The 27175-nt window shown below is 40.3% G+C and overlaps 1 protein-coding gene across 1 annotated transcript; it reads right to left on the bottom strand.

Annotated features, from left to right (window-relative positions):
- KCNA7 (potassium voltage-gated channel subfamily A member 7) lies at positions 1-27175 on the bottom strand. Its single transcript, XM_083379282.1, has 2 exons — positions 26336-27175; positions 1-3617 (listed from the first exon to the last, which is right to left on the bottom strand). Exons 1-2 carry the CDS (start codon positions 26909-26911, stop codon positions 2727-2729), a joined length of 1467 nt encoding a protein of 488 aa, XP_083235408.1. The 5' UTR covers positions 26912-27175; the 3' UTR covers positions 1-2726.

Raw genomic sequence — 27175 nt, 5'->3', positions numbered from 1 at the left:
TTTGTCTTATTTTTCAGCAACAAACACTATTTACAAATCTTCTTTTAAACATAGCTTGTCATTAAGTTTAAAATTATAATTCTGTAGTGTTTATGCTCTGGCCATTTCTTTTGTGTACTAGTAGAAAACAGGAATTATATTCCTCATGTGTTACAACTCTATTAAAGAGTTGGTTTACTGCCAAGTTGAAACTTGCTCAATCAGGTGTATGTTTTGAAACATTGGACATCAACTCCCAAACTTCCCAAGTTTTATGGGAGCCGAAGGCCAACTTACTCAGACAGCACCATTATTGCAAAACAGATACTGGGATAGATAGATGTTGGTCTGGTCTAGCAAGCTTTTGTTATGTTCACTCTGGCTGACCCATTCCATTTGTTGAACCTTCCTCTTGCAAGAGGAAGATGCAGGAATCCTGTCTTCTTTTGCATATGTTCATCCTACCCTGCCCATTCTTGTTAACAACATATTCTACATAGCATTACTTTGTCATTAAGTTCCTGATCTAAGAAATGGGCAGGGGGATAATTTAACTATAGCTACAATATGTTTTAAACTTACCACATTACCTATTTGCCAGCCATTTCTATTGTATTGCATTTCTGTTGAGATATCTGTAGCCTCTGTACTCATTCGCACAATTCACACTATTGTTTAGATTCACTTATTCACACTCTGTCCTTTAAGCTTACGGTAATTGAGCTCAAGAAGCTTTTTTTTATTTATATAGTTCTTTTTGCCCTACTTTAAGATAAAACAAATATAATTAAGAGAAAGTGCTGTTGTTTAACAAAAATGTAAACTCTTCCCTTTCTCTCATTTTAAGACTCATGTAATACAAATTTTATTAAGACAAATAAGGTGACTGGGAGATGGGGGTTAGGGGAAGTCTTTCTCTTTTTCATTTTCACTTTTCCCCCTGCTGGTTGGTATTTATTATTAAAACTTTCAGACCCATCATCACTTCCATTTCCTACAAATATTTCATGGGTTAACTAAAAAAGAGGATTTACCTTTGTAGAGAAATGTTTAACCCAATCATTCCCAGTCTAGTGCCCTCTATAACTGTTGGTCTACAGCTTTTATAAACTCCAGCCAGAAAGAATAGAGCTGTCATCTAGTGAACATGAAAGAGATCAGGTTAGAAAAAGCTTCTCTAAAACATATGAAGTAAAATGAACTGTTCGACAATAGCTAGCAGAAGGTTAACCCGAATTAAAAGCTAAGGTTTTTAACAGTTATCTGGCTTTTGATGTGAAAGGTCTGTGTTCTCCCTGAATGAGTTTGACAGTGGTTAAATTGAAGCAGAAGGGTTTTTGTTCCAAAAGCAATGGAAGAGCAAAATGGATTGTGCTTATTTGTAAGGAAAGACTATTGGGTTGTCCAGGAACAACTCACAATATTTTGGCACCATAGACAAAAGAAGCATAGTGCTGAAGGACTATGATATTAATGGTATTCTAAAGGAGAGCCAGTTTGTGATTAAGGCATCAGGCTACAAACCAGGAGATTTCTGCCTTAGAGATAAAGCCAGTTGGGTGACCTAGGGCTAGTAGCTCTCTCACACCCCAGGAAGAAAGTAGTAGAAAACCACTTCCCAAAAAGTTTTTGGGTTTTCAAAAAAAAACCTGGACACACTAGTCCTAGTAGTTGCCATGAATCAATGTTGCCTCAAAAATATGCATATATGCACCCACACAAGATCTGTTACCCAATCTAAACTCCTTTTCAAGTTGGACTGGTTTGAGGTATAGTTAACTGGGTTGATCTTGGTTTTAATGTTATATTAAATGTCCTCTTTCTTTTTAGGGGACCGAACATGGAATCAGAAGAATGTGCTGAGAAGAGGGTTGCACTAAATTTCAGAAGAAAAGAACGTAGATTCTAAAACACATTATACAACCACCACAATTTTGCTATTGCTTAAAAAACAAGAGCAATTTTCAAAGTAAATTCCCAGAAACATGGAGGCAAATTATCTGTTGTATAATCTAAGTAAAGAAGTCCTATGTTAGGAAAGTAGGCTGATGAAAAACCTGTAGCAGCAGCAGTAGTAGAAGTAGTAGTAGTAGCAGCAGCAGTAACAGCAATAGTAGCAGCCGCAGCCCCAGCAGAGCAACAACAGGCTTTCTCCTAGAGATGTATTTACAGTTCCTTCTTAGCATGATGACAATATTGCCTGTAATATCTTGAGTCAAAAATGACTGCCTGATAGCTCTCCCTTATTTATCCCCACACTGGGGTCTGCTTGTCCTGGGTATGTTCCTTTGAACGATCCAGCAGATGTAACCCAAGAACACAGTGCTATGGTTTCAGGAAGGCATCTTTGTGCCCTTTTGAGTCACATAAGGATGGTAGGTAACAGAGTAAAGGGAAATAAAAGAAGCAAAAAGAAAACCCTTTTTCATGATTGACTGCAACTCCAACTTACAAAAGAACAATATGGCAGAACAGATGTTTGTTGAACTGCCTCTTTGCAATTTAATTCATTTTTCTTACTATATAGTCTGATCCTTTGGCAGCCCATTGTAATTAGTCCCAATTCAAACCCTCCCCTCTAAATTACTGTGAAGCATATCTCTGAACCCATTGCTAGTTTTTAAGCACAACAACAGATCAGACTTCTGGCTCGTGGCCTTATTATGCCGAACTTTCAAGTTAAATATGCTGAAGTGAGGTAAGGAAAGGCATCTAGCAGACAAGAATTGCTGGGGTGGATGAGATGATCACACTTGGGTCACAAGACGTTTGCTGGGCACTTCTGAATTGCCTGTAGGCACCATACCATCTAGAAATTCTGAACTGGGTACAATAAGTTCTTTATCCCCATGATTCTCCCTAAGTAGAGCTTTCTCATGGATATGAACTTTCCTTTGGATGGCAGCAAGTTCTGGGGATGGTGGTGGGGTATATGGGCATGTTGTAATGTGGGTATATTGACCTTGATCCTCACAATCAGTTTCTCGGTGATAAAAGTAGCTGAAGTTGGAGACAATGACAGGTACTGGAAGCGAGATGGTGAGTACTCCAGCAATGGCACAAAGAGACCCCACAATTTTGCCTCCAATAGTTTCAGGGTACATGTCACCATATCCCACAGTCGTCATGGTAACCACAGCCCACCAGAAGGCAGCAGGGATGCTGGAGAAATTTGACTGTTCATGATCAGCTTCTGCAAAATAGACAGCACTGGAGAACAAGATGACTCCAATAAAGAGGAAGAAGATGAGCAAGCCCAGCTCCCTCATGCTGGCTTTAAGCGTCTGACCTAGGATTTGCAATCCTTTGGAGTGTCTGGAGAGCTTGAAGATTCTAAAGACTCTCACCAACCGGATGACTCTGAGGATAGCCAATGACATGGCAGGTTGGCTTACCCCACGCTGGCGTGCAAACTCTGTACCAAGGGCAACAAAGTAAGGTATGATGGCTATAAAATCAATCATGTTCATGATATTCTTGAAGAAAGCTGGCTTACTTGGGCAGGCTATGAATCGCACCAGGAGTTCAAAGGAGAACCAACAGATGCAAATGGTTTCCACAATGAAGAAAGGATCTTCAGAATGAGACTTTGGTGGCATTGGGTGCGTCACACTGCTATTCAAATGATGATGGACAAGCTGGGGAAAGGGAGAAAGAAAAACAGAATGACTTTGTTAACGTGACTTAATCTGAAGGAGGTGAAAAATGAGTGTTATAGTACAAAACATTTTCAATTAAAAGAGATGGACTAAACCGGTGAGTGCACTAAAACAAGTTTTTTTCAAACACAACTTTAAGATGTGTGGACTATCGTGAACCAACACCACACTGGAAGTGGTGCCATAGAAAATCCCGCCAAATGTGAAGATGCCAAAGAAATACTGCCAGTGAAGTTCATGGAGCATGGTTCAACCATCAGTTCAGACGTTTACTGTGAAACGTTACAAAAACTCATACGAGCCATCCATAACAAGCATCAGGGCATGCTGACTTCCAGTGTGGTGTTGGTCCATGATAAATAAATAATAAATAATAAACCTTTATTGTCGAAGTACAACATGTGTACATTGAGATTAGCTGAGCCTCCCCCTGTGCTCTCTCCCCCCAACACACAGTGACAACAAACCCTCCATCCCACCACACTATGTGAACCAACTACACCACACACCGGCCTCCCAAGTCAACTCTGCATAAGATTACATCCCATTCAAAAGTCTAACAGCCCACGGATAAAAGCTATTCTTCAGCCTGTTGGTACGGCTGGCTATATTCCTATATCTCCTACCGGATGGTAGGAGAGTAAAGAGATACCGTCCAGGGTGTGAGTCATCCCTGAGAATCACCTGCACACCGCTAGATGCACCCAAGAACAGTTGGGCGCTTCAGTTGGGTGCAACTGAAGCAGTTCCGTTGGGATGTTTTAATCACCACCACCCCCATAACCCAGACTTGGTGCTGAGCAACTAAGGAATTTCAAACCTTGTAAGGTGTTATGACAAGTGCCTCAGTTTGAATGGTGATTATGTTAAAAAGTAATGTAATGTTGTAGTTTTCTAATCTGTATAATAAAAGTTCTGTAACTGTGTCTTGTCATTGATAACCAAATGGAGGTTTATTTCTGAATTGCCCTCGTATATAAAGACGCTAAAAATTTAAATATTCTGCCATTCTTAGTTTGGCAAGGGCAAAACATTAGCACTAAGCAGCAAATTAGGTCTGCTGCCTTTTCCCCTGGCTAATAGCTGTATCTAGGCTAGTATTCACCCATCACTCAATCAGTTTTCTGAGAGAGAGGGGATAAGGTGGCTACAAATCCATCCATAATATAATTACTTGAAGTCTTAGTGTAACTGAAGAAGTATACACAAGTGTGTATTTATCCTATCCTATCCTATCCTATCCTATCCTATCCTATCCTATCCTATCCAATTTTTTATATTTGATGGCCACCCATCTCACAGAAAAGTGAGATTGGTGCATTGGTATGAACCAAACAATAAGAAAGGAAGGAAAATTAGTAAATTACATATTATTGTGAGATAGGAAGAAAAAATAATATGAAAACTGATATGCTCCAAACTTAATTCAAGACAACAGATGGGGTGGGGTGGGGTGGGGGAGAGGCATTTGGAAATGGATGGCAGAGAATATGGGATACTATGTTGGTCCAGTTATTTGCAGAAGGAATCAAATTAAAGTGTGCCTAAAGGCTGGAGAAAAGCAGAATGTCAAGGTCAAATGTTTCTCCCATCTCTGTCCTCTGGTCAGCTCTGATTTCTTGCCTCTCTAATTTTGACTTCTGTAGTGGGTCCTGCTTGCTCTGTAAATGAGGGAAGTACCTGTTGGTTGTGTGGAATTTCTAAGATCAATGTGGATTGGAAAAATTCCAGGATTGGGTCTGTCTGTCTGATATATGTTTCTAGAACATGTTGGGAATATTTGTTCCGCATCTCTGTATGTTCATATTTCTTAGCTCAGGATATAAATAAAAGTATTTTTACTTTGCATTTTCTTCAGTCATTTTTGTTTCATTAGTATTCCATCTATCCTTCAGGAAGTTCAATGACCTTCACGCAAGCTCTAGATTTATTTAGCTCTAGCAAAGGAACTACATTAATTGCCTTCAGTCCACTCTCTATAGCTCAAATTACATTATATCCTATTTTCCATTTAGATGTCTATTAATCAAATTGGCATTATCTATCTGCCAGAGTGGTAGAGGACAGGAAGGCCTGGAGGAACGTTGTCCATAGGGTCGCGATGGGTTGGACACGACTTCGCAGCTAACAACAAACAACAATCTGCCAGAGGGGGTGTATCAGCAAACCTACGAAAATTCCAGGCCTTACAGAAATGCACAAAATCTTCTGGGTGATGATGGTAGTGGTCAGAATGCCCAAGAGGCAGAAAGCTCCATTTGGATTTGCCTATGTTAAAAAGGGGGAAATGTATAATCCAAAAGGCAGGGATAGAAAGACATATGCTAGAAAAGAGTGCAGTTGCCTGGCACCATAATATATTCTTACTTTTCATGTCACACACATATTTTACATAGTAGTTCAAAACTCTAATATATATTAATTTCTGTGCTATACATTTTTACTTTTTGTGGATGATTATTTTTGCCTTCTCTGACCTTTAAAAGATATTCCAATACATACTACGTAGGTTGGGATAGATTTACTAATATATTGGGATAGATTTACTAACTGTAGGTCTATATGATACTACTGTACAACTATTTTATCCCTCTTTTTAAATCTCCTTTATTTGTAAGGGACTATAGATGCACGCTTAATTTCCATCTCCTTATATACATTCACAAAAACCCTGCAAGGTAAACATGAAATAAATAAATGATACAGAATTGTATTTATTTGTATCCCACATTTATTATTTTTAGAAATAATTCAAGATAGTGAACACTTCCACAATTCAAGACTATAAGGAAGAGAGAGAAAATTTTTTAGCTACCTTTCCCAAAAAAAGTGAACAAACAAAATGTGGCACTCAGCACATTTAAAATATGACCACTGAAAACAAGCAATTTTTTTTGCTGGAAAAGTCAACCACCTGGGACTCTGAGCAGGATTAGGATGATGATGTAGAGGTTCATCCTCACCAGTACACAAATGTGCTTCCTTCCTCTCTTTGATGGAAAAGATATTGAAATAAGTCATGCTGACCCACAGCCTAGCATTACTGCATATCAGCAAAAAGGACAGACACTGTAATGCAATGACGGGTGGCATCAAATTAGCAATGGGTGGTTTTTCAATTGTCCTTCTCTCTTCCTATATTTCCTACCATCAGGAAAATCAACCATCCATTTTTCTGCTGAACATGTGCTGGAGAAGGGCAGCTTGGAGATGGGGCCATCTGCAGCAACAGTCAGTGGCTTCAAATGGAGCAAGCAACAGGGTGATCTAAGTCCTATCCCTGTTTAATACAAATCATATGGATTGCACATACATAAAACTGTGCTGAACTTCAATGGCTTAGTTCTGCCTGCCATTTTGAAGCCCCTGGCCATCACTGTGGATGTTCCTGCCTGGGCGTTCAAGATTACTATTAGTACTACTACTATCTACTACTATTTTACTACTATTATAACTATTGTTGTTGTTAATCATCGCACAGTCAGCCAATTGTTGATCATCGCATAGTCAACCAGATGTTCAGACTGGATTTGGCATTTTGGTTTACCCATCGTGCCCTTAACAAGGAACTGGGATAGGCAAATCTAGATGTTTGATGGTGTTACAGACCTCATCACAGGATGGAAGCTACCCCCAGTAAAGCTGCCTTTTGCAATTGACTGATAGGGAATTTGTCAATGCCAATGATGTTCAAGTGGTGCTCCAGTTGTTTTGGGATTGCACCCAAAGCACTTATTACTATTGTGGTACTACCCTTGCTTGCCTTTGCTCCAGTTTTTTCTATTTCTGTCTGTAGGTCTTCGTATTTAGTTATCTTCTCTAATTCTTTCTCTTCTATTCTGCTGTCTCTAGGCTCTGCCACATCCACTACAGACTTTTTTGTCTTTCTTATCGACAGTTGTTAAGTCTGGGGTATTATGTGGCAGGTGCCTGTCTGTTTGAATTCTAAATTCCCAGAGCAATTTAACTTTTTCATTTTCTATGACTTTCTCTGTTTTATGATCCCAACAGTTCTTGCTTGCAGCCAAATGATATTTCTTGCAGATCTTCCGATGCACCATTGTTGCTATTTTGTTATACCACTGCTTGCAGTATGTGCGATCTTCTTTGCTGCTTACCAGGTGGCCCACTGTTTCTTCAGCTTCGTTGCATAGGTGGCACTTATTGTCTGTTGCTGTCTTCTCAATTCTGGCTTTGTATGTATTTGTCCTTAAGGCTTGGACTTGTGCAGCCAGAACTAGTTCCTCAGTCTCTTTCTTTCCTGGTCTTAGACATTGCCAGGTCTTGTTATTATCTGCTTTCCGAGCTATTTTTTTTAATGTACTGGCCATGTAGTGCTTTGTCTTTGCATGCCTCCATTCTGTTCTTTATTTGGTCTTTCTTGTAGGCCAGTTTGGTCTCTCCAATAGTCAGTAAGCCTTCCTGATATACTAATTTCAGTGCATCTTCATCATTGTCCTTCAGATATTCTTCCAAAGCCATTTTTTCTTCTTCAACCGGCTGGTGTACTTACAACATTCCATGCCCACCTATTTGCCTTGGTAGATACAGTTTGTCAACATAACTGCAAAGATGAAGGACATGATTCATTGTCATTATTTTTCTGGTCTTCATATACATTGCTTTTAGTTCTGCTTGAGTCCAATCTGCTATTCCAGCTGTGTATCTAATTACTGGAATTGCCCAGGTGTGGATTGCCTTCATGGTATTTTCTCCATTGAGTTTGGACTTTTAAGATCTTCATTCTCTTGATGTATTCACCCATATTTCTTGACTTCAGTCTGCTTGATGTTGTCATGTTGAAAGATACCCAGCGGGCTCCATGGTTTTCCGCGGAGCTCCGGGTGATGAAGCGTCGGAGACGAGGCGTAGAGAGCTGTTGGAGATCCAGCCAATCTGAGTCCGACCGATTGCAACTATGAACCTATATTAGGTCTTATCTCGCGGCGATAAGGGTGGCGAGGTATAATCACTTCGCTACCCTTATCGCGTCCGCAGATAATCGCCTGGCCGCCCTGTTTAGGGTGACCCGCTCACTCCTTAATCAGGAGGTGAGGGAGGAACCCTTGCAGGGATGTGCCGAGGAGTTCAGTCAACATCTGTCGGACAAAATCGCTCGGATTCGGACCGGTTTGGACTCCGACTGGGCAGAGTCTGACAATCAGGACACGGGTGGTCTTGTCAATGTTATCTGAGAGGAGTTCGATCCTGTGACTCCGGAGGAAGTGGACAGGATTATGGGGAGGCTGAGCTCCACCACATGTTTATTGGACCCGTGCCCTTCCTGGCTGGTTTATGTGGCCCGGGAGGGGACACGAGGCTGGTTCCAGGTGGTTATATCTGCATCTTTGAGTGAGGGTAGTTTCCCCGCCGTCTTGAAGGAGGCGGTGGTGAGACCTCTCCTCAAGAAGCCTGCCTTGGACCCAGCTGTGTTAAATAACTTTCGTCCGGTCTCCAACCTTCATTTTCTTGTGAAGGTTGTTGAGAGCATGGTGGCGCACCAGCTCCCTCTGGTTCTGGATGAAGCGGATTATCTAGACCCGTACCAATCGGGCTTCAGGCCCGGGTACAGCACGGAGACGGCATTGGTCGCTCTGGTGAATGATCTCTGGAGGGCTCAGGACAGGGGATATTCCTCTGTCCTAGTCCTATTAGACCTCTCAGCGGCTTTCGATACCATCGACCATGGTATCCTGCTGCGGCATCTCAGGGGATTGGGAGTGGGAGGCACGGTTCTTCAGTGGTTCTCCTCCTATCTCCTGGGACATTCGCAGTCGGTGTTGGCAGGGGGACAGAGGTCGACCTCGAGGCCTCTCGTTTGTGGAGTTCCTCAGGGGTCAGTCCTCTCGCCTCTCCTGTTCAACATCTATATGAAGCCGCTGAGTGAGATCATTCGTGGTTTTGGAGTTGGGTATCATCATCAGCATACTGATGATACCCAGCTTTTCATTTCGACCCCAAACCACCCCAGCGATGCCCTCGACGTGATGTCCCGTTGCCTGGAGGCGGTTCGGGTCTGGATGGGGAGGAACAGGCTTCGACTCAACCCTGACAAGACTGAGTGGCTGTGCGTACTGGCATCTCGGGATATTCAGAATATTCCATCTCTTTCTATGGGGGGTGAGTTATTACCCCCCGTAGATAGGGCTTGCAACTTGGGAGTCCTCCTAGATTCACAGCTTTCTTTAGAAGACCATATAGCAAATGTGACTAGGGGGGCCTTCGCCCAGGTTCGCCTGGTGCACCAGTTGTGGCCCTATCTAGACCGGGAGGCCTTGCGCACGGTCACTCATGCACTTGTGACCTCTCGTTTGGACTACTGCAATGCTCTCTACATGGGGCTGCCCTTGAGGACCACTCGGAGGCTCCAACTGGTACAGAATAAAGCCGCGAGAGTTGTGTTGGGAGTTTCCTGATACTCCCATGTTACACCCTTGCTCCGCGAGCTGCATTGGCTCCCAGTTGTCTTCCGTGTGAGATTCAAGGTGCTGGTAATGACCTACAAAGCCCTTCATGGCATGGGTCCGGAATACCTCAAGGAGCACCTGCGGCCGGCATCAACTTCCCTCCGCCCAGTGCGCTCCCACAGAGAGGGCCTCCTCAGGGTGCCACCGGTCAAAGAATGTCAACTGGTGGCCCCCAGGGGGAGGGCGTTCTCTGTGGGCGCGCCAGATTTATGGAACCATCTTCCAGTTGAGCTCTGGATGGCACCCGACCTTCGCTCCTTCCGGCGCGATCTAAAGACTTACCTGTTTGAACAAGCCGGCCTGGCCTGATGGGTGATGGGTTTGGGTTTTATTGCTTTTTATGTATTTTAACTTATTGTTATAGTTTTTGGGCATCTTGTTTAATCTCTTTTAATTTTTGTATTCTTGTCTTTTAACTTGTATTGCCCGGTTCACCGCCCTGAGTCCTTCGGGAGAAGGGCGGTATACAAATATTATTATTATTATTATTATTATTATTATTATTATTATTATTATTATTATTATTATTATTATTATTATTATTATTATTATTATTATTATTATTTATTATTATTATTATTATTATTATTATTATTATTATTATTATTATTATTATTATTATTATTTGTAGTAATCTTCCTCATCCAGACTTTTGATATTTTTGTGGGACATCATGATTCCTTCAGTTTTCACTATTTTCCCTTGTTTGATAGTAAGTGTGGCACATTGCAAACTCCATTGCAATATCTTGGCTATATATACGGACAGTGTTGAGCAGCGATTCTATTTCAGATGGTGTTTTTCCATACAGCTTCAGATCATCCATGTAAATGAGGTGGGATAGTCTGGCAGATGTTTTTGATGATTGATAGCCATGGTCTGAGTTATTCAGTATTGTTGACAGAGGAATCAGTGCAATGACAAATAGTAGTGGTGGTAGTGAATCTCCTTGAAATATTCCATTCTTGATATTAACCAGCAATGAGCTCAATTCAGCTTTCGTTTTTCCAAACAATTTTAAATCATCCACATAAAGCAAATAGCAAATTTTGAACCTTTTTTTTCTGGCCAATTCATAGCCATAGTTTGTCTTGTTCATAATGCTTGTTAGTGGTGCCATTGAAAGTACAAATAACAGAGGTGACAACAAGTTGCCTTGGAAGATTCCTCAGTTGATTTCAACTTCACCAAGTTCTTCTCCACAGGCCATCAGCTTAAGTTTGCCAGAGCTTCAAGGATGTTTTCAGGAATTTCTCCATGTTGCTGCTAATTCCAAAAATTTCTAAGCAATTCTCAATCCAGCTGTGTGGAACAGAATCAAATGTTTTCTTATAATCAATCCAGGCCATGAACAAATTTGTTTGCCTTTTCTTTGAATTCTTCAAAATCAGTTTATCAGCCATCAATTGGTCTTTGGTTTCTCTTGAATTTTTGAAGCACCCTTTATTATTATTATTATTATTATTATTATTATTATTATTATTATTATTATTATTATTATTATTATTATTATTACTATTACTATTATTATTTCCTTCTGACAGACTTGTTCAACATCCAAGAGATTAATTGTTCTGTCAGAGGAACAGATATATCTGTATCAAGCAACTAGCCCAGCCCAAAACAAAGTCTGCTTTAAAGATCAAAACACAAAAATCACAGAAGCCGCAACAGAAAATTCTTAGCACTACTGTGCCTCTGGTTTTTATTTTTCTTTCTTCTACCCCCCCCCAAATCAATTTTCTCCCATAATTTGTTTTTGGTGGACAAGAACCCTCTTCCCCCCCTGCCCAATTTCCATATTGCACTCTATGTTGGATACTTTACAAGCTCACAAGCACATACTTATGCACCCCCGCTGCCCACATAGTAGAATGCCTATTGGGTAGATTTATCAATCTCCTGGCAGCCAATATTCCAATAGAAGTGGGGAAAGATGGAATATCTGGTCTCTCTCACAATCAAGACCAAGAATCAGACATGGCATCGAGGCCCAGTGATCAATGATCAGGCAGGTGTTTCCACAACTGAGTGGAACTGGGGTTGTGCAGATAGCTGCCTTTGCCAGCATCATCCCCAGTGTCTTCTAGATTGTCTTCTAGATTGTCTATATGGAAAATTTTGAATTAGGAGAAGAAAGTCTCCACTTCCAAAGAGAAGAACAAAAGAGAGATCAAGGCTGCCTTGGCAACAGGTTGAGGATAAGATGGGGACAATGCCATGAAAATAGGTCCCTCAAAAACAGTTATTGTAGTAAAACAGTTATTGTACTATGGCAAGCAGGATGTAAGAATGAATACACAGAGGGAAAATTATTTTTTATCTCTAGATTTTCTTTTTTACCCTTTCACAACTGAGTCTTGATTTTTCACACCCTGGAAGTGTTTAGTACAAATAGCCTCTGAAAAGCAAATGATGGAGCTTCAACAGAAAACCAAAAGGGCCAACTTGCCAAAGTCAACTCGCCATGGCCAATTTGCCATGACCAACTTGCCACAACCAACTCGCCGCAAAACAACTCACCCTGGCCAACTCGCCACAGGACAATTCGCTGCAGGACAATTCAACCGATTTTCAGTGATATTTAAGACTGGGAAATATGAAGGCATTTCCATAATTTTTATCTCTCTTTCATGGTTGGTGTAGACATTATTTTAGACCAGACATGTCAAACACAAGGCCCGGGGGCAAGATCCGGCCCGCGAAGTGGTTTCATGCGGCCCGCGAAGCCATCCTGGAAATAGTGAGGGAACGGCCCCCACTGCCTTGGCCCTGGCCCAGAGACCCTCCTTCTGCCAGAGACCCTCAGATCTGTCCCACTCCTGCCCAGACCCCCATAGGCCCCCTTGATGCGAACGATGTAGAGCTGGCCACGCCCATCCAGTAAGTCATACGTACTCTAGCCACACCCACCCAGTAGGCCATGCCCACCCAGGCCACACCCGCCCGGCCCCCTGAGGGCAACCGCAATGCTGATGCGGCCCTCAATGAAATTGAGTTTGACACCCCTGTTTTAGACTGTTGTTTTGTTGAAATATCCAATCTCTTTTCAACTCAGTTTCTTCATTGTAGGACAGTACTGTAGTTTGAAGACCAAGAACAATCTCTATTTGAATTGCCTGAAAACTGGTCAGATCCGCAAAACAGAACCCACCAATCACTGAAATGAAATGAAATGAACCTTTATTGTCAAAGTACAACTATGTGTACATTGAGATTAAATGTTCTGCTGAAGGACTTAGTTGATACTGTATCCACAGTACAGTTTCTGCATTGGAGAGCATTTTTTTCTAACTTTATCTCAATAATAATTGATCTAAAATACAACAAAAGGAAATTTTGATAAATCTGAAATCTTTTGGAACGATTTCCTTTGAACTGATAAAACAAAAATTGAACTCTTGAGCAACATACAAGATTAATTAGGTGGGAAAAATAGGTCAAGCATTTGAAAAAAGAATATTTTGACAACTGTTAAGCATACGGTAGGTCTGTCTTGATTTGGACTGCCATCACTGACCCAGGACATGTTGTACAGATAAAAAAAAGAATGTTCACCTAAAGATCCTAGAAACTAATTTGCCATAAGCAATTTTTAAAAAGCTGAAAAGAAGTTAGATCAGTGATGGCAAACCTTTTAGAGACCGAGTGCCCAAACTGCAACCCAAAACCCACTTATTTATCGCTGGGTGCCAGGTGGGCGTGGCCCACTGTGGGTGTGGCTGTGGTGGTCATGGAAAATTGGGTGGGTGTGGCCAAGGTGGGTGTGGTCACCTCAAGTTTGCTCATGGGGACGGACACCTGTGGGGGGTGGGCAGGGTTGGGGGAGATCCAGGGGGTCTCTGGCAGGTGGGGCGGTAGGCAGGAGGCTCGTCCTGCAGGGTGAGGTGGGGCAGGGCAGGGATTCCATTGCCATGGGGTAAAGCAAGGGCCAGGGTGGCTGCTGCCCACACACAGAGGCTAGCGAGTGCATGGTAGCTGACGGTGTCCATCAGCAGCCACAGCCTTCCGGCCCCTCGACCGGTGCACTCTGGGGCTCTGCAGCCCACCGCCAACAGTTCAAAGAACCCGCCTCTGAGCTGGATGTATGGCCGACAGCTGAGGAGGCGATGCAGTGGGTCATGCCTGGGAAAAGGAGAGCATGCAAGGCCAGGAGGGACAGGACGGAAGGAAACCAGATGTGCCGGGACGCATCCGGCCATGTGGGACCTCGGCGAGTTAGCAGGTGCTGGTTGAAGAGGGACAGTTGCCATCTCTGCGGCATGTGTGCGTGCCCACAGAGAGGGCTCTGAGTGCCACTTCTGGCATGCGTGCCATAGGTTTGCCACCACTGGGTTAGATGTTTCTGCAAGAGAACAATGTAAAACATATATCCAAATCAAACATGAAGTTCTGCAAGAAAGATTGACTGTCCCTCAGATCTGAATATATTTGAAAACTGTTTTGGGAGGTCTCAAACCTAAAAGTTTATCTGTAATAGAATAATTGTGCAAAGATGAGTAAGGAAAAAAATCCAAAACTAAGAATAGAAAGAGTCATCTAAGCTGGCTACAGGAAATGTTTGGAAGATTTCTGCCAAAGGAAGTGTAATAATTATTGGCTGCAGTGGCTTCCAAACTTCTGCACCTGGTGTATTCAGTGTTTTCTTACTATGAATCTGGAAGCAACTATGCATAGTAACTATTCAAATTTGCAGAAAGAAGTTGTATTTAATTTTATGCAAGATAGAAATTGTATTAGCTTATGTTCACTTAGGGAGTCTTGGAAACTTCCCAGTGCACTTTATTGCACAATCAGCATTTAGCCAAGACTTTAGAGCAACTTGAGATGCGTCCAATGCATATTGAATTGTAACCCATCCAGAGTCATTGACTGAGATAAGGGGTGAAGAAAGGCTACATTTCTTTCTTATATTAGTAGAATTTTGGAACTGTGAGAACTTAAGAGAAGCATTGGATCAAATCAACAGAAATGAAATTCCTGGGGAAATACAATTTATAGTTGAAAGTAGCTGTAATATTTTAACAGTGAGTCCTTCTTTAGTATAACCTATGCTATTTCGGTGTTTGGTTCAAGAGTTATATAGCTTTACATAATTAGGTAAAATTTGTTAAGGATTACAGTCTGCTAATCATCCTGTTTCACAAAATACTACATTTAAGAAGATCTGTTATTCTTTGCAGTATTACAAGCTTTGTGCTGTTAAAAACTGATGTGGCATTAAGTATCTATACAGTAGATACTTAAGTAGATCCTGCCTGAGCAGGGGGTTGGACTAGATGACCTCCAAGGTCCCTTCCAACTTTATATTATTATTATTATTATTATTAGTAGTAGTAGTAGTAATAAAAACTTCAGAAAACAAAATCTGTTAATTTTAAAAGTAATTCATGAAAACAGAGTAGAGTTCCTCTTTTGCAAAAGCATATCTAGAATATCATTGGGGAAAAGTATCTAAAGGAAAGCAAACTGCAGAGAATGAATTTGGTCTCATTGTTTTTTTGTGTGTCTCTTCTTCCAAAAACTTTTTTTTTTACAAAAAGTAATATTCATTTCACTATATGTGTTATACATGAATGCATGCAATTGGCAGGTCTTTGGTGAGTCAAAAAAATTTTTTTTTAAGTACCACAAGGAATTTAAAAAAATAAAAACTAAATTGCTCATTTCCTGCTTTTAGACACAGTCAAATCTGACCATACAGTAGTGGACTTCTTCCTACTGTCTGGCTTTTCAATGTGCCTTAAACTCAGACCAGAAAAGCTGATGGTGGATCTACTACCAGCTTTGCTCCTCTTATCATGCTTCAGATATGCTAACCCATAAACTATGATCAACAAACTTCTATGGTTAGTGTTTAGAGAAGCTTAGTAACTACAACATAGGAAGAGTTCAATCAGAAAGCAATTTCTCAAACTGAAAAAAGAGTTTGCAAGACAGTAACAGAAAAAAAGCTGAGAAATTATTGTTCCGATTGTCACATTACATATGATATGCATACACATTGCATATTTAAAGCAAATTTTAAACCATTTAAAAACATTTTGAAGAGCAAAGCAATGAATAAAATGTTACCAATTTTTAACACTAAAATTAACTGAATTAAAATAATTACTATGGGTTGCACACTATTATTTGGTCAACAACAAGCTTGTTGTATAGATTATATACAGTAACTACAGCTTTAATATTGTTTTGCTACTATGGGCATTTTGCTGCTCACTGCTTTGAAAGGCAAGATATTCTGGTCAAATTGTTTGGCAGTCAAGCAGAAAATTAGACATGCCCACTCTGTAAGTACCGGTATCTGCTACCTTTTGTCACATAAACTCAGCTGTCAGAGGCAACTGCCTGCTGGATGAGAATTTTGGCACTCCATACAATTTCCAATTAAGGCAACTTTAATTTCACACCAGAGAAAATTTAGCTTGATGCAGCAAGAATCATAGCTCAGTTTAACCCTACCAGTTGCAATCAGGCCATTACATAAAATCAAGTTCCAAGTTCTAAGCAACCAGCTGCAGATACTGATGGTTTTCTCTAGATGGAGAGAGCAAAATGAGAGGATAGTCTGCAGATATCTCTGCTTCTCAGTTTATTAGGACAGAAAGTGTATCTAAAATTATCTATTGTTTGAACACTACTAGCTCACTTAATATGTGTACTGATGCTCACAAATGTTTTAGTCTCTATGAAGGAAGTCATGAGCATCACTTGCATATGATAAAAAATATTGATCTGGCTAGGAAAACAATGTATGCCTCTTGGAGTCTGAAGGAAATGGTACAGGCAAGGAAATCTAGGTAGTTAGGAAGACTGAGAATCAAAATGTAGAGGAACTTTAAAAAAGGAACATGAAGGAAAGCAGAAGTTTGCTAATAAAAGTAAATCAGATTATCATTGCCTGAGAAACCAGTGTAGCAGAAAAATGTACAACGAATATGGGTCAGAACAGAGAAATACTGTACAGCTTAAAAAAATTCTCACTGGACGTAGAAATATATGATACAATATAATTGGTAAGAAATAGGCACTGCAATTCTGGAAACCTAAATTAGTGGACCTGCGAAATGCTGTGGATATAGTATATTTGGATTTCAATAAGGGATTTGCCAAAGTAGAACACAGTCTATTTTTAAATAAGCTAGAAAAATGTGGGAGAGACAGCATCACCACGAGATGGATTTGTAACTGGCTGACAAACTGCACTCAGTGTGTAGCTCTTAACGCAGGGGTTCCCCCAGGGGTGCAAAATAATATTGCGGAGTGTGTGAAAATTTGGGTTTTCAAAATTATAGTGTATATGCATAATTTCTTGCCATTATTTCAAACTTTTGTAAGGGATGTGAGAATATATCAGAAGCGTTTTAGAGTTGAGGGGTATAGGAAAGGTTGGTAGCCACTGCTTTAATGGAAAAGAAGCAGTGGGGTACTCCAAGGTTCTGTTTTAATCCCAGTACTCTTCAATAGCTTCATAAATGATTTAGATGAGGAGACAGAAGGGCAATTCATCAAATTTGCAGATGCCACTAAGCTGGTAGGAATAGCTAACACCCCAGAAGACGGGTTCAAAATCCAGATGGATCTTGACAGATTTGAACACTGGGCCCTATCTAAGAAAATGAGATTCATTGTAGACCAGGCATGTCAAACTCGCGACGTCACATGATGTCGCACGACGTATCACGACTTTTCCCCCATTGCCGGCAATGGGGTGGGCGAGGTTTTGGGATGATGCGTCTGGCCCACGGGCCGGCAGTTTGACATGCCAGTTGTAGACAAAAGTAAGGTTTTATACTTAGGCAAGAAAAACCAAATGTACAGGTACAGATTAGGTGAAACATGGCTCAATAGCAATAACTGCAAGAGGGATTTTGGAGTCCTAGTGGACAATCAAGTATAAGCCAACAGTGTGCTGCAGCTGTCAAAAAAGCCAATGCAATCCTAGGCTGCATTAACAGAGGGATATAATCAAGATCACATGAAGTATTAGCACTGCTTTATAAGACCTTGGTAAGACGACACTTAGCATACTGCATCCAGTTTTAGTTGCCACAATATTAAAAAAGATGTTGAGACTCTGGAAAGAGTGGAGAGAAGAGCAGTAAAGATGATCAGAGGTCTAGAAGTTAAAACATATGAAGAATGTTTGCAGGAATTGGATATATGTACGGTAGTCTAGTGAAAAGGACTAGGGGGCGACACGATAGCATTTTTCCAATATTTAAGGACTGCCACAAAAAAGAGAGGATGTCAACTTATTTTTCAAAGTAGCAGAAGGAGAATTTTTCTGATAGTGACAACAATAAACGGCTTGCCTTCAGAAGTTGTGGGTGCTTCATCACTGGAAGCTTTTAAGAGTCTGGACAGCCATTTGTCTGAAATGGTATACAGTCCTGCTTCAGCAGAGTGTTGGACTAGAAGACCTCCAAGATCCCTTCCAACTCTCTTTTTCTGTTAAACCCCGAATTAGAATTTCCAATAGAAAGGATGGGAAAGGAATTTGTTTTCAATATAACTCTATACATATCCATTCAGCTGCAAACGCAGTTATTTCCTGGGAATTTACAATGTGAATGAGTAGTTTTTTCCCCCCCTAAAAGGCAAATTTAGGTGAGATCGTCCCTTGTTGAAATTAGATTTATTTCTGATTCTTACATAATCATGTACCAGGATTATAATATTAGGGATCCCTATTATGCTATTGTTTTGGATGAATCCTTAAAAGTCACAGGGAAAGGAAAGAAATTATAATCTCAAACTCTTTTTTTATAATGAAGTTTATAATTTGGCCATGCTTTATAGGAGAAAAATGAGTTAGCTTCACAAAAATGAGTTGGAGTGCAGTAATAGAATCCCACTTTCATGAGTATGCGTAGCTGAATGGCTGCGCTGAGACTGGAATGATGAAGAGAGAGGGGAAATGTTATGTGTGACAGGGATCACATGATGGAAAAGAATGGAAGGGTCTCTATGGTAATATGCCCCAGAGGGATTCCCCTGTTGGTTTCAAAATCCAGTTCCTTCTAGCCTTTAGCATTACCCTCTTCTTCTTCTGCCATCAGGATCCCTAGCTGGTGAATCCTGCAGTATGGAAGATATTAATCCTGGTCACCTGCTTGCTCCAGCCTAGCTAGCAGATAATTAGACTAGTTGCCAGCAGGAAAGCCGACGCCAAAGAAATCTTGTTGGACAGAATCTGTAAAAGCTATTTTGGATGAGTGAAGATCTGCAAGGTTTGAGTACAAGCTATTCAGGAAGTATACGGAGATAAACAGGATAGTGCAGACCAGAAAATTCCTTACACCAGCTTTTCCTGATGCCAAGTCAAAATTTTCATTATTCCTAATCCGTACACAGTCTCATGATATTTGGAGGGCACAAGTTTCAAAAAGATACACTAGCACATCTGTTCTGGATACTGTAAACCCCAAATCAAGTCATCAGATGCCAGGTTGTAATTTCTTACAAGACAAATTTGGTTCAACATCCCTTGGAATGAAAATATGAATTCATATTTGATTTCTTCCAAACATAGCAAGAACTTCATTTGATTATTCACTTTCCTCTTCACAAAGTTGAACTTTATTTTTTGAAATATAACTTTTTGCATGATCATCTAAAGATACTCCCAAATATGAAGACAGATAGGAATTACCCTATACATGACAGTAGGAATTGAAAGGGGAAAGCTCTGTATTTGGGAAACTGATTAATAGAATTGTGCAACAGGAATAATAAGATAAAAACTATTCGTTGAAATGGTAAGTTAAATCTAGAGGGATTACGATTGTGAAACATTTCATTTTTTAATTGTGATGTTATGCAAGTGGAATCCACTTTCATTGAAGCTGAAGGATTTCTATCCAACACCCTGAAAATTTATCCTTATTTTTATACCTGAGAAAAATACTATAACTTTAAAAATACTTATCATAATAAATTAGGGCAGATTAAATTAAAATGAAAGAAAGAACAGATTGTAGGTCTTATTCTCCTTCATATTCCTATTGCTTAGCTTTGTGGTTTTCAGGATTTTGGACGGACGGCATTGGTAATGAAGACAAAATGAGCACAGGTCTAGGTTTCCACAGCTGAGTGCCTCCTTCTTCACCCCAGCTGAGATAGTGATTACATCTTTTTTCTTTGTAAATGCTCCATGGAACAAATACACTGGTACAGAGGGAAGCTCTATGAAACTGTAGTGCAACCACCTGGGCTCTTCTTGACCCTTGACTCTTCTTGATATCATCAACCATGCTATCTTTTGGAGCCTGCTATCAGTGGTGGGATTCAAATATTTGAACAACCGATTCTCTGTGTGGATGCCGCATCTGGAAGTCCAACAAAAAATTAGCTACGAAGTGGTGCGAACCGGCTGAATCCCACCACTGCCTGCTATGGACCTTAGGACTGGGTGGCACAGTTCTGTGCTTGTTTAGCTCCTTTCTCAAAGGCTGTTCCCAATTAATGTTATGCCAGCCCTTTGGAATATCCTCTCCCCTGGGGTCAGATTTTCCTCCATCCTCCTGTCCTTCTGCAAGGGTCTAAAGACCTGGCTCTGTTAGTTGGCCTGGGGACTGAATGAATAGGGGAGTACATCATAGGCTGCTGACTAATTAGCTGATCCCACCTCGCCCCTGAACTTCCTGTGTTCCCTTTGCTCATTTTTTAAAATTTCATATTATTGTACTTTTACTGTTTATTTTTATTGTTTCATTGCATTATAATTGTTTTTACATTTTTTCCCCCAATTTTATTGTTTTTAAGCCCCCCAAAGTAGCCCCATGGTGAGATGGGTGATAAATAAATTTAACAAACCAACCAACAAGTTGCACTCATCTGCTTCGTTTTTCAAAATGCAGCAGTTTTATAAGATCTGTTTTAAGAAAAAGGGATGTCTATCGACCCCTAAGAAATAGTGAAGGGTGGAAGAAAGATATGCTCAAGTCAAAGTGGGCCAACTTGCTTTGGCAAGTTGACGACACCAAGCTGGCAGAAATAGCCAACACTCCAGAAGATAGGCTTATGATACAGAAGGATCCCGACAGACTTGAACATTGGGTGCTATCTAACAAAATGAAATTCAATAGTGAAAAAATTAAGGTTCTACATATAGGCAAGGAAAAAAATGTATAGGTATAGTATAAGTGGTACCTTGCTCAATAGTAGCAACTGTGAGAGGAATCTCAGAGTACTAGTGGACAATCACTTAAATATGAGCCAGCATTGTGCTGCAGCTACCAAAAAAGCCAACACATAGCAAGGTTGTGTTAACAGAGGGATAGAATCAAGATCACATGAAGTGTTAATACCAGAGCCTTGGTGGAGCAGTGAGCTAATGCCTCCTTAAGTAACACCAGCTGCCTGCTATTAGTGCAGGTTCGCGTCCCACCAGGCTCAAGGTTGACTCAGCCCTCCATCCTTCTGAGGTAGGTAAAATGAGGACCCAGATTGTTGGGGGCAATAAGCTGACTTTGTAATAATGCTGCTGGGGGGGGGGCGCGCGAAAGCCCTAATAAGCAGGCATATACGAAAGCCCTAATAAGCAGGCATATACTAATAAGCAGGCATATACAAGGTCGGCAGTTTGGCGGGTCGAATCCCGAGTGCCGCGTAGCAGAGTGAGCGCCTGTTACTCGTCCCAGCTTCTGCCAACCTAGCAGTTCGAAAGCACGTAAAAATGCAAGTAGAAAAATAGGGACCACTACGGTGGGAAGGTAACAGCATTCCGTGTGCCTTTGGCGTCTAGTCATGCCAGCCACATGACCACGGAGACGTCCTCGGACAAACGCTGGCTCTTCGGCTTTGAAACGGAGATGAGCACCGGCCCCTAGAGTCGGAAACGACTAGCACGCATGTGCGGGGGAACCTTTACCTTTACCTTTATACATAGAATGAAGGCTATTGCTAAGCACATTGATTTGTGCTTTAGATTGTAAGCCGCCCTGAGTCTTCGGAGAAGGGCGGGATATAAATGGGATTTTTAAAAAAAATTACAATGCCTTGGTAAGGCCACACTTAAGATTACTGCATCCAGTTTTGGTCAGCACGATGTAAAAAAGATGTTAAGACTCTAGAAAGAGTACAGAGAAGAGCAACAAAAATGAATAGGGACTGGAGGCTAAAACATATAAGGAACGGTTGCTGGAATTGGGTATGTCTAGTTTAATGAAGAGAAGGATGAGGGGGGACATGATAGCAGTGTTCCAATATCTCAGGGGCTGCCACAAAGAAGAGAGAGTCAAGCTATTCTCCAAAGCACTTGAAGGCAGGACAAGAAGCAGTGGATGGAAACTAACCAGAGAAGCAACCTAGAACTAAGGAGAAATTTCCTGACACTTAGAACAATTAATCAGTGGAACAACTTGCCTCCAGAAGTTGTGAATGCTCCAACATTGGAAGTTTTTAAGAAGAGATTGGACAGCCTTTGTCTGAAATAGTGTAGGCTTTCCTATCTGAGCAGGGGATTGGACTAGATGACCTCCAAGGTCCCTTCCAACTTTATTACTGTTATTGTTATTATTAAATGTGGGTAATTGTAATGTATAGCTCTTATTTCTAGTCATAATTTCTATAATAATGTATAATTGTTTCTGACAATCTTCCTTAAAATACATTTTATATACCTGATTGTTGATATTATGTCTCTCCACAGTCTTTTTTTTTCAATGTGAATTTCCCAATTTTCTTCCACCTTTCTTTATGGAGAATGTCCCTGTATCATTTTGCTGTTCCTCTTAACTTATTAATAATCTCCTGAAAATATGTTCTCCAAAACATACAGTGTTCCAGGTGTGGTCTCACTAGTATAGGGTAGAGGGAATAGACTTCACATGTCTTTAACACAGTGCTTCCACTGATGCAGCCCAGAATGATGTTAGCCCTTCTAGCAACTATTTCATGCGCATACTCACATTGTTTTCATAACAATATGTATACATCTCCAATGTAGTGTTTCCAAGCTATGAATGTGTAGCCCGTATTTCCCCCCAAAATGGAGTATCTTATATTTCTTTTAATTGAAAGGCATCTTGTACTCTGAGCCCAATCTTCCAATCTGTCTTGATTAGACTGCACTTTTATATTTTCCTATATATTGCCAAGCCTTCCAATTTTGTCTCCTACATAAATCTGATCAGCAACCTAGCAATCCCATTATCTAGATCATTTGTAAAAATGTTGAATAATATTGACCCACAGATAGACATGGCCATGGCCTATTGGTTACTGCTCTTCAACGTAACGTAAAGCTATGAATGCCAAATTTCTGAGTGCAGTCAGCCAGCCTGTTATAAGCCCACTTTATTGTAGTGTCTCCAAACCATATTTAACAGCTTGACAGTGGGAATGCTGGAACCTTATCAAATATATCTTGAGCACAGATAACAATGTTCCTCATTGAGACACCCTGCATTATTCACAGAATTTTGTGGGTGAGTGCAGATAACAATGCTTCAACCTGTACCTCTCTAAGAACAAAATATCCCCAAAGTGCTGTGTTGCACTAGGAACTATCCATCTGAAAATATGTAGGATGGCCATTTTTTACTAAATTATATTGCTTTGAAAGGAAAAATAACAAGCTGTTTAATATATGCCCTTCTTCAAAAAGTTCAAGGCAACTATATGCAAAGGTGGGGAATAGCTTTCATTTTATCCTTACAACAATTCTTTGAGAAGTTCAGCTAAGAGATATCAAGTGATCAAAGATCACCCAATGAGCTCCATAGTTAAGCAGAAACCTGTATCTCCCCAGTCCCTCTCTAGACACAATAACACACTGCTTCTGAGTTAAATTGGAGGAGGAAATGTTTAACATTCTACTTTACAATTGAGTTTCTGCTACAACTTTTCCTGGCTGAATTACTTTTCCTCTCTTAAGTGTCCCAGTTTCTTATTTCCAAAAGTATGAGACTCTGAAATGAAGCAGTTTAATAAGTATCTGGAAACCAACCCTCTTGAGTGCTCTCCTTTTATAACCTAGAGGATAGAATTACAAACTTCACAAACCAAGATGGAATATTTCCAGAGATTATTAAGTGAAAGGAAAGCTTAGGCTTTTCCTCCATATGTTGGATTTTCCCCTGAAATTTCAGTTGAGCTGGGTGAGAATCAGATAAAGGGCAATGTAAATTAACCACAGGAGAAAGCACTGTATGAAGAGGAAGAATTATATATTTATTTCATCCCTATTCCTGTAGTTCCTTGCAAGTATTTTTATCTGATTTTTTTCTATTTTACCCTCTCTACAAAGTTTCAATATTCCCAGCATGCATGGGGAATGATGGGGGTTGTAGCTCAACACATTTTGAAGCAATACATACAGCCAGGCTGCTAACTGTACATTGATGATAGAAGATCTATTGGGGATTCCATGATATATACAGTCTCTAGGGCCATTTTTGTGGCAGACAGAAAGATAGAGGCAAAATCTGAGCTAAGGTACCTATTGGGTCCAATATCTCCTATGTGCTACATCCTTACAGCATCCTATCCCAACTCTGATTTCTCAATTGTCGTTGGATTAAACCCCCTTCCCCTGATTATTAACCATGTTCATAGGAAATGACAAGCACATTTTCATTTAATTTCATTTAATGACTCTTGACTGGAAGCACTATCCTATGCCTTTCTAAATTTTACCAGCTTCTTCAATATTCAGTGGCACTATTGTGTTTAGTGTGACTGAAGTATTCCAAAAATAATAGAGACAAATGAAATGACATTGGCTGCAGAAGGCATATAGTGGGTGAAGGCATATACTCAGACAAACGAAAAATATATTTTAGCTGAGAGAACTCAATCTCAGTGTGAAAGATACATGAGCAAGGATTATGTAAAAGATGCTATCTATGTTGACACCATAGCAAAGAATAAAACTGCATAAATTTTATATTTACTATTGCGTCTGTCCTATTATAGACTATCAACAGGTGCTGAATCATTATTTCCCCAACATTTAAAATTTGGGATTTGCAATCTAAACCCAAATGGAGAATATTACATGAGTGAAAGCTAGTTTAGAAGTTGACAGTGAAAGTCAAGCAAATCTGTCTACCTTGCTTTTTGTTTTGTTCCTTTCTGAATTCCAAGGTTCTGCAAGCATAGTACAATATACAGGTTTTTAGGATTATATTTCTTGTTGAGTCAGCTAGCAAGACAATCACTACATTAGGACAGAGAATTTCAACTTTTTATTTGGGAGACCTATTTGAGAAGGCTGAAAATCACAGAGGCTAACCATTACAACAATGGCAGCAGATGGGGGAAGAATCAAAACACAGAATAATTAGCATTGAAAGAAACATACTGATTTATGAAGGAATATTACTTTGCTGAGAGTTGCTATTGTCATTATTGCTACTTCAACCATTTTTAGTCCAGGTGCCTAACTTTACTCCTATCCCCATCACACAATACTGTAGATAATAAGGAGGCCATGAAAGCCATGTGGAGCAGTAGTTGGTAAAAAAAACATTGATTTTTGAGTAACATTATTCAAGACCATAATAGTTGGAGATCCCCACATTCTTTATGGCCTATGATACAATAATAGATACATGTTATCTTGAGGAGAACAGAAGCATAACTGCTTCAACTCATTCACTGGTGATTGCAATCAATTATGAAGTTTTGCAATGAAAAGTACAGTCCACTGTAGTTGGGGAATTGATATTAAAGAAATTAGAATCAAGATGGCATTGAGTTTTCAGATGAAGGCCCATTAAGTAAAGAAATGGTTGCATCATTAAGCTACTTATTTTTTAAAAGAATTAAAGAAGTGGCCATTTAAATTAAATATCTAATTTTTTCAAATATCAGATTTGGAATATGGCATTCTTAAAAAAGTAACGGTATCAGAATGACAAACTCTAAGTCTCGAATGGCAAAATACTGGTAACAATACTACCATTTGTATGACAGAAATAGAGGTTTATCTGAACCAGTAAGAGAAAATTATATCTGAAAGCTCCTAAAACCATTTAAATTATAATGTGGCATCAGAGTAATTGCCCTAGAACTCTACATTTATTGGATTACAACTTTTATCATCATTAGGCAAAACAGCAGGTCTTGTCTAAGACATCTGGAGAACAAGTGGGGAAAGGGATTTTGAAGGAAAGAATATTCTGAAATATCAATATTTACCTTTTAGAGAAAGGAGAACAGAGAAAACAATGCAACCAATTATAGAGAAAAATAATCAATATAGCCTTCATAACTTACTGGCAAAGACATGTCGCTCTCGTCCCGAAATTCAGGTAAAGTCTCCAGACAAAAAATCACAATGGAGATAAGAATGACCATAACTGAAATGATTGCAATGATGCGGGCAGCTTGGGAGCTCTCTGGATGTTCAAAGAGCAGCCACACTTGTTTGAGGAATTCTCTCTCAGGCATAGGTTGCTCTTCTTCCTTGATGAATCCTTCATCATCACGAAATTTGCTGAGAGCTTCTTCACCCAGCTGATAGAATTTGAGTTCCTCCAAAAAAACATCAAGAGGGACATTGATTGGCCTTCGAAGCCGTCCTCCAGATTGGTAATAATACAGAATAGAGTCAAAGGAAGGCCGGTTGCGATCAAAGAAGTATTCATTACGCAATGGGTCATAATATTGCAAACGGCGCAGAGGATCACCCAGTAAAGTATCGGGGAACTGTCTCAAGGTCTTTACTTGGGTCTCAAATCGTAGGCCAGAAACATTTATCACCACCCGCTCGCAACAGTCCTTGTGGGAATGTCCCCCACAGTGGACAATGGGCTCACTTTCCCCTGCAGTCAGTGGCAATAGTTTCTCCATGGTAAAGCTGGCAGCTACAGAGAGCCTGAGATGATGTAGGAGGTCATGATTCGAAGTTCACCCAAACGCTGAGGCCTTCTCCAGAGAACTCCCAGTTCAGGTTTGCTATCCTGTATCCTTTCCAATATCAGTCTATTCACACTATTTGTATCTCAGCTGACATCTTTTCTCCTAATTCCCCTTCATCTATTTTCACTCTTTCACTACCTGCTTTAAACATATCAGCTCTAGTTTCTAATTTACTTCTTTCCTCCTCCTCCTCCT

The sequence above is a fragment of the Vipera ursinii genome (assembly GCF_947247035.1).
Source record: "Vipera ursinii genome assembly, chromosome: Z".
NCBI lineage: Eukaryota > Metazoa > Chordata > Lepidosauria > Squamata > Viperidae > Vipera > Vipera ursinii.
Note: the sequence above shows the minus strand (reverse complement) of the source record. Positions and strands in the feature narration are given on the sequence as shown.

Coding starts and splice junctions, on each gene's coding strand:
- KCNA7 (XM_083379282.1), bottom strand. CDS start 26,911: ATGGAGAAACTATTGCCACTGACTGCAGGGGAAAGTGAGCCCATTGTC. Junction 3,618..26,335: donor AGAGCGACATGTCTTTGCCA/GTAAGTTATGAA, acceptor CCCTTTCCCCAG/CTTGTCCATCATCATTTGAA.